The sequence below is a fragment of the Formica exsecta genome, unplaced genomic scaffold (genome assembly GCF_003651465.1).
Source record: "Formica exsecta isolate Colony F162 unplaced genomic scaffold, ASM365146v1 scaffold352, whole genome shotgun sequence".
In the NCBI taxonomy this organism is placed as follows: domain Eukaryota; kingdom Metazoa; phylum Arthropoda; class Insecta; order Hymenoptera; family Formicidae; genus Formica; species Formica exsecta.
This window is the reverse complement of record NW_021850773.1, coordinates 635848-644621: the sequence shown is the minus strand read 5'-3', so window position 1 is coordinate 644621 and position 8774 is coordinate 635848. Positions and strand designations below refer to the sequence as shown.

The 8774-nt window shown below is 31.9% G+C and overlaps 3 protein-coding genes across 3 annotated transcripts in view; 1 reads left to right on the top strand and 2 right to left on the bottom strand.

Moving 5' to 3' along the window:
• Nucleotides 1–126, bottom strand: part of LOC115238632 (nucleoporin GLE1-like) — a 6947-nt gene extending 6821 nt beyond the window's left edge. Inside the window, exon 1 of the mRNA XM_029812621.1 lies at nt 97–126. Within this exon, the coding sequence (XP_029668481.1) occupies nt 97–126 (30 nt within the window). The remainder of the gene's footprint in view (nt 1–96) is intronic.
• A 109-nt stretch (nt 127–235) lies between these two features.
• Nucleotides 236–2373, top strand: LOC115238607. The gene is made up of 4 exons (XM_029812577.1): nt 236–402; nt 850–979; nt 1362–1541; nt 1937–2373. The coding sequence occupies exons 2-4, from the start codon at nt 856–858 to the stop codon at nt 2104–2106; spliced, it is 474 nt and encodes a 157-aa protein (XP_029668437.1). The 5' UTR covers nt 236–402; nt 850–855; the 3' UTR covers nt 2107–2373.
• LOC115238605 (nucleoporin GLE1-like) lies at nt 2181–6533 on the bottom strand. Its single transcript, XM_029812573.1, has 8 exons — nt 6342–6533; nt 5717–6016; nt 5165–5614; nt 4970–5060; nt 4609–4890; nt 4085–4389; nt 3515–3893; nt 2181–3196 (listed from the first exon to the last, which is right to left on the bottom strand). The coding sequence occupies exons 1-8, from the start codon at nt 6378–6380 to the stop codon at nt 2937–2939; spliced, it is 2106 nt and encodes a 701-aa protein (XP_029668433.1). The 5' UTR covers nt 6381–6533; the 3' UTR covers nt 2181–2936.
• Nucleotides 6534–8774: the final 2241 nt, after the last annotated feature.

The window sequence follows — 8774 nt, the reverse complement described above, 5'->3', positions numbered from 1 at the left end:
TCCATGATCTTTGTGATGTTTGATTGCGATGATTCACCATGACATCATCGTGCTTCTCTCACCTCGAGACGGATAATAATATAGAGACTGTCTAACAATACACTTTAAAAGATGTCCAGAGGACATCCACAGGATGTTTTATAGCCCGGGAATAACATGGAAAGCGCGCGCTATGATGTATATTACCTTGTTAGAAAATAATAATAATAGAAGATAGAAATTTTATTACATTTAATTTTTTATTTATTTATTTTTATAGCTATCTTGCCAGCGGCCGATGATTGGAACGATGGTGTTCTTCTACCCGTCAGCTTCGTTTTCGAGCATCATCTGAACAAGAGCAACTCGCCCCACGTTTACGTCGACATAATCCTCGCGGATGATCGCGCTCCACACGTTGAAGTAACTAAACTTTCCGTTGTCGGAAAAATCAGCAAAATATGAAAAAAAAACTTGATAAAAAAATTTGGTTAATTAAATTTATTAGAATAGAAATGTATATATAAGCTAAAACTTTGGAAAAGCTTATGCTATTCATTCTCAAGTTAAAAAAAAAATTATAAGTCAGCAAACGCTTCATTAGAAACCTTTTTTCTCTACAGTAGAGAATTATTATTATATTAGTTTAATTAATTCTACTATCAATTTTCACAATCTTAATTAACATTGTGTTCCATTATTCTCTTCGCAATTCTCATGATCTGTTTAATTAATATTAAAAATTAATATCACATATATTTAACTTTATATATTAATTTAAAATTAAAGATGAAAAATAAAATATAAAAAGTTTTCTCGCCAGGGCTTAATTTTGTGACATTGTGGTAAGCATCTTCGTTAAAATTGTAGAATATTATGGACCTGCGAGGACACAGATGCGCCATTCCAAACAGATGCGACAAAATCTGCGCCACTTCATTGCTCTTCAATTATTTGCGCACGAGAGGCGAGAACCCGGCGTTTTTCGGAAATATACTTGGTCGGTTTAACAAACATCACATTCATATATTTATTATGATACTTCTTTATTTATCTATCGTATATATTTTCATATTCGTTTATTATCTGTATTCATTTTCGCTAGTCTTCTTAAAAAATTACACATATCAGAAATAAAAAAAGCGACTAAATTAAAATCGAATATTTCTAATGTTTTTAACGAGAATTTTAGCGAAAATAAATATATAAATGACGAACTATGGAAAAATATACAGAATAATAGATACCAAAAAAATGTATTTTCAGCAAGAAAATATTAACTATTAATACATCATCTGTTATATTCTCAATAGAAAAAAGGCGAAATAATTGTAGATCGTATATTTTATCGAGGTTTCACGCATTTCAATTGTATCTTGCAGATGGTAATTCGCAACTTGATGTGTTGCGAATGGTTGTCGGGAAGCCGGCGGAAGTGGGTGTCGTGGATGCACCGGTAATCAGATGTCACAAGATGAACATAATCGGCGCAGAGTTTCTTCAAATCCTTGCCAGTCTGGGACCTCTACCGCCTTATCGCATCATGATCAACAAAGTGCTAGGTATAATATTCCTCTATATATTCACGATAGAGACCCTCAAAATACCAGTATTGGCGTTAGAAGAATTCTTCTAACGCAAATACTGAATCGTTCAATCGTTTTTACGCGACTGAAATAAGAGAGATTAATATAAATAATAAATAAGATTAATATAACGTCTAATTTATGAAGAAGAAATGAAACCTCAAAAACTGAAATCAAAATTTAAAAGAATCTGCAAATATGAAATGAAGATAAATACCATACAATGAAAATAATGAATCCATCTAACGTTTTAAAATCGCAGCAAAAAGAAAAGAGAGACCACGAGTTTCTTTATGATCTTAATTTTATTTTTAATTTCATGCCGCAATAAATTAACGTTCCGTGATTAACTTTTTTCCGTTGTTTATCAGTAGATGTACTCGCCAAAGAGCTCACAACTTATCTGCTAAATATCAATCAGCACAAGGAATGGATGGACAGACTGTCATTCTTCGGCATTGTCGGTTTTGCCGAAAATTCACTAGATTTTTACAACCTGGACGACGTAAAATCCGTAGCTACTAGCGTACCTTACTACTAAGCTTGTTTTATAATACATATTTATTATTTATCTCTCTCCTAGTTTTTATATATACTTTCTTTTATTTGGGTTTTTTTCAATAATATAATCTTTTATTAAATCTAAATAAATATAATAATTCACAATTTTATCCTCGGCGATTATATACACGATTCGTTAAAAAAAAAATCTCTCTCTCTCTCTCGTCTCTCGCTCGCTCACTTATTCTCTTTCATTCTTTTTCTTTTGCCCAATTTCGCTTCCTCTCTCGCGATAGTACACGTTCCGGTCAACTAGATTGATCCACGATCGATACGTATAGAATAAAGTATTATCAAAATCCATTTTGTGTGTAAATTGTATCCACCTTGTTTTTTTAATTAAATAAATTTTTGTAAGTCTTCTTGTCCCTCATTGCAGTTATTATAATTGAATTATATACATCATTATAAAGCGAAAAATCAAGATTTACAATTACAATATTTATTATATAATTCACGAATCATCAAAATATGTTGTAATACATTTTACCAATTTATTTACCAACCAATGTTATTAAATGTGTGATAACATACGACAAAACTAACATATTTCAATATGTTTCGTAGGAAAAAAGTTCACATGATTTTTCGCTTCTGTAATTCCATATGGCTGCAGTGAGAAAATAGAAGTCTTGAAGACTATTAAATTTTTCAAGATGATTGAGACTTTGCTTCAAATAATGCTCGAAGCGACCTGAAACTTTTACGTTCAAAACAATTAAAAAATATTTCTTAACCTAATTTTCTAAACTTGTAATAGCTTCAGCCTACATTTAAGTCACTACGTCGTCGAGAGGATCTAACAGGAGATCATAAAAAGTTAGGCGGAAGCATTCCGTCAGCCGGATGTATAGTGCCAGTTGCCAAAGCATTGCGCAAGAACTCTTCCAGCCGCATCAGAGGTCCACCGCCATCCGCAACATTTCGCATACGCGGATAGTATTGCTCCGATAGCAGTATCAATAATTTGTGAAACTGCGTCGGATAAGCAGTCCATAACACATTACCAGCAACTTCGAGCATATCTAATATTAATGTCGCGCACAAGTCGCAAATATCAGCTCTTGGTTCTGAAAAATGAAGAAACTTTTATTATCACATGTAAAGCGTCATTTTTGTTGCGTTATTTTTCACAGTATATTGACAACAAATTTTTTTTCTTTGCATATTATCAACATTTTTGTTTCATTCTATGCATAACAATATTTTTTATATTTTTATATTTTTGACACAGAATATATCTATGTATAGACAATCTTTATAGATTCCATTTTCAATAAGTTTTTCTTTTTATAATTTTAACAAATACGCGCCTCGATTTCAGAGAATTAATACTTAAATTTAAATAACATCACAATTAATTACGTCACAAAATGTAACATTCTTACCGATATTAAAAACGGCCGCCAACCATCTCCAAGCATGCTGAAGACCATAGGGATGAACTTTGGTGACACCCTTCCGCTGTCTTGTAACGGTAATCGACGCGTACAATCTCATCAAGCCTGACATCCTCTTTAGGAACTTGTCCTGCTTTTCGACAGTGCCGTCCTCAGAATATTTGCAGCCGAGAGATTTGTAGTAATCCTCATTGGATTGACTTTCTTGTTGTGGCAGGAAGATTGGTATAGTGAACGGACACGCCTCGTGAAGACGCGCCAGAAAAAGTTCGCCAAAATCTTCATGCTCGTTCCAGAGTGCTACGACGATCATCGCTACGGGAAATGCCATTTCCGGCTTGCTCGATACCAACGTCTCGCCTTGGCTCTAGAAATTCATATCAAATAAAAACTCATTCTTTAAGATAACAAAACGCTTTCAAGCTAATAACAAAATAATTTACTTATAATTAAAATTAACTTTTCTATTTAAAAAAATTTAATTTTTATCAAATCATGTGATTTTTTCTTTATTTTTTCTTTTAATTATGATTTTAAGAGATTCCTACAGATACGTACAACTATCTTTTTTGCCATATGATCCTTGCAGAAGATCACTCCTTGCGGATGTTGCGTCACGTTAGGAGATGATTTTCCAATCAGAAGGTTATGCAATCTGTCGTATTTGTCTCTTAAATGTTGCTCGCTAACGCCGGAGATCGCGTTTACCGGAATATTGATTGCCTTCTGACATTCGAAGCGAAACTTCTTCGTAGCAGTCGATTGTAAGAAATCCTTGCAAGTTTTTTTATAAAGATTTAAAAATTGTTGGTTCTTGATGTAAATCTGCAATGACTCCTTATCAACGTACTTGAAAAGATTTCCTGTAAATTTATGACATAAGAAACACATTAATTAATCTCCCTATTTAAACAAAAATTTAAATTTAAATAGATAGAAAATTAGATTAAATTAATATTAGTGAACATACTTTTTAATCAAGATATGTGAAATATGAATTTATAGAATAGAATAAAATATTGTAAACACATATAATATTTAAAATGCATTTTATATACTAAATTGTGTAGATTTTAACATGCCTTCTTTGCATTCAGAATCTGCAGCTGTTTCTTCCGACTTAGGTACAGATGCAGATGGTGTAACTGGTGCATTAACTAATACAGCTACTGCTTCCTGATTTGTTATCACGCTGGAGTTTTGTGCTTTACTATCATTATTCTCTACAGCATAGCTTTCGCCTGGATGCTGAGAAGACACCACATTGCCAACTGGAATATTTTCAGATTCCACAATTGGTTGAATCTCACTTGCAGCTTGTGCTTTACGAGCCAATTCCGCTTCGTATTGAGCATCTATTTTTTCTAAAGTTTATAACAAAACATATTTAATTGAAGTTTCTACGAAAAAAAAAATTTGACTGTCTGCAAGAAGGTCACAAACCTATCTCCGTCCGAAATGTAGTCAGTATATCGTCAATGTGATGAACCAAGCTCTCGATAACATTTACATCCATGGATATCAATTCTCCACTCTATAAAAATTCATAATTATTATTACAAATAATATGATAACTTGTACAGAATAATTTAAAAAAATGTCGCGTTTCTAAAAATTTATCTTTTTTTTTATAATTACTTTAATTTTTTCATCTAAGGGTTCGATCTGTTGAATCAGTTGTTTTATCCTTGCAGAATTTGCTGTAAGGATCATGTCAATTGCATACTTGTCTTTACAATTCTTGGATAGCGTTACGATATCACAGTATTTGGCCGTGAAATGGCCTCGATGGACCATCACAATCTTTGTCAATTCCTCCTTTTCCTTCATCCGCTTTCGATACTCCTCTACTTCTCGTTCAAGCTTTTCCTTCTGTTCTTGAGCGCGTTGTGCTTGTAGTTGTTGCTCGTGCCGCCTTTTAATTTCCTCTTGCTCTGCGATTCGCTCAATCTCGGCCAGGATATCTGCTAACTTCTCCTCGTTCCGACGTTCGCGCTCGCGTGCCATCAATGAGCGCGAATTCGCCATTTTTTCCTGTATGACACGACCATTCTCTTTCATGTGATTAATACGACAATCCATCTTTTTCTGCAACACAATTTCCTTACATAGTATCATATTCTGAGCCTATTGCTGTTATTATTAAATCTTGTTATAAATATGATCAACTATATACGATAATTAAATTACCCTGACTTCCTCCTTTCTTTGCTTTTCACTTTCCAAAAGAATTTTCTTGGATGAAAAGTAAATGCCATTTGAAGTAGATATTGTGCTGTGCGTAAAACTGCTATTAGTTTTCTGTGGGATTTTAATGTTACAGGAGTTTTGCTCATTCTCAATATTTTCCAGTTTGTTGGAGTCATCTTTATTTGCCACTGATTGAGGACCAATTGTAATATGATCCATCATCGCTGATATACGTGATGCTTTCTCCAAGGTAGATACCTTGAGATTCTCAAAATCCGATATGATGTCCATGTCGTTCACCTTTAAAACAGCATTTATCAAATATTTGAATACAAAAACTTTCAAAGGGCAAATATTGTTAACTACAATTTCTAATAAATTGATTGAACATGAAGTAAATATAAGTATGCTATATATAATAAAGAGATTTTATACGTTTTTATTAATTTACAAGTCAAATTTATTTATAATATTAACGAAAATTTTATTCAAAATACATGGAGTAATGTAAAACATTATAAATTGCACAATTATGACAAACAAAATCCTCTAAAAGTTTGCTCCAAATTATGGAATCTCTTTTTCATTCATTTGACTAGAATAACGCAAAACTTCATCGTCTTACCTTAGTTCTCGATTTCTCTTTTTTTGAATAAAGTGACATGATTTTGCGAGAAGACACACATTCGCTCGTGAATTTAACTCTACGCTCATGTTTTCAGCGATACATATTCCATTTAATATATCCACGCAAAGCCGAGATTGCGGATTGCGCCGTTTTATCCGGCAGAAGCGATGACGCGACGAGTGCCAGGTGATGGGCATAGACATATGACATAGACATAGACTACGTTTACACGTGACCTCTAATCGGGTTTAATAATATCCCTAGTTCTAAACCTGGCCAATCACAGTCATTCCATTCTTCAGAGGAATAGCTGTGATTGGCCAGTTTTACAACTACGGACAGAGAGAAGCCTGAGAAGGGTCACGCCGCCGTTTTTCATAAGACATTTTTTCTAGGTGGTACAATAGCGTCAACTAGATCCATTTCAGAGCCGGCGGAACTAAATGGCCAGATTTATTTTTCGGTGCTATGGTAAAACAACCGGTGTGTGCTAGATCCATAATTATGTGGATCAAAATTGCGGAGAAATATTATGGATTTATTAATGTTTTATTAGCTGGACGCGTGATGTTCTGCCACAGTATATATTACGGACAGCGATAATAAATTATTATTAAAATATTTTTATGTATATGCTCATGTAACATAAAATACATTTTCTTAAATTAACCTTTTTAATAATTTTTTTCCTAATTTTTAAATATGTAACATGTAAAAGATATTTACAATAAATTGCTTTTACTTTTTTCTTATTCTTGAAACAAAATTATCAAGCATTTTAAGCAACATCAAATTATTATGCCTTTAATTTATATAATATATTATATATATTCCTTTATTATATAATATTTCACAAGTATACATATATGTGTCATATTATCATAGAAAATAAAACTTTTATATTTTGCATTTTAATTTGCATTTAAAAATAGTTTTAATAGATTAATGATTTTTTGCGATTAAAATGATACCAGACACGACATAAACCGGATAATTTTTAGTTAAATATGTAATCAAAATTTTTATTAGTTTAATTAAAAATTATCTGATTTATGTTATGTTTGATGTCATTAATCCATTAAAATTATTTTCAAACTGATAAAATACAAGTAAGAATCTTTCTTAAAATAAGAATCAAAATGACAGAAATGTAAATTATAAATTATCGTTTTGTTGCAATCCTTACGAACAAAAACTATTTTTCTATCGATTAAAGTAAAAATATTATGCCCCATGCTTTATCGTACAAACGATAAGCTCCGTGATATATTAATCGTTTATTAAATAAGCGATCTATAATTTAAAATATTTGTATAATTTAATATTCCGCTTGTATACATATACGTCATAGTACGCAAGATATTTTTGGCTACGAATTATTAATAACATAGTATTCGGTCTTGGTGGGATAAACATTAGCGCGCTATTGTTTACGTTTTACGAGCCGTAAGTTACGGCTTTATCATTCGCACGGCGACACTCGAACAATAATGTAGTATTGCGAGACACTTCGTCAAAATCCTTTTCTAAACGCGATCGCGACGAGTATCGGGCAATAATTTGATATAATTAATAATTAATTATCTCTCTTTCTTTTACTTTCTAGGCAACAATTATTTAAAAATACTTAAAATTAAATATATTTTGTTCGATGTTTTTTCGTTCGACTTTTCGACGATCTAAATATGATTTCGATTGAGAACGCGCAATAAAATGGTCCAATCGCAGATCCGAGTAATTAACATAACGATAAACACCGTGATATATTAATCGTTTATTAAATAATCGATCTATAATTTAAAATATTTGTATAATTTAATATTCCGCTTGTATATACACCATAGTACGGAACATATTTCGGCAGCAAATTATCAATAACAAGTATTCGGCTTTGGCGGCGTAAACATTAGCGCGCTATTGTTTACGTTTTACGGTTTTGTTATTATTCGCACGGCGACACTTGAATAATACTGTAGTAGTGGGAGACGCTTCGTCACAAATTCCTTTCCTATAATATTTATTATCATTCACGCGAAGACATTCGAACAGAAAAGTAGTGATGTGAGACGCTCCGTTACATTTCTTTTCCACACGCGATCGCGCTGCACCGATGGAGCAACCCTGTGGTAAGTAAATTGTTATTTGTATATTAATTACTTACTAATTGCATATGTGCAATTTAAATTGAACAATTAATCGCGTAATTTGATTTTTTATGTATATAATTTATACAAGAGAGAATTAGAGGAAAATATTTTTATATGAAAGCTATAATCTTGTAACAGTTTCTACTTTTAGATTATAGCTTTTATATGAAATTATTAGTTATTAGTAGTTTTTTTTCAAAATTTATAAAATTATTTTATTAATCTGCATATTATTATATGCATCGAATATAAAATTCAATGCGTATAATAATTTTTTTTAATG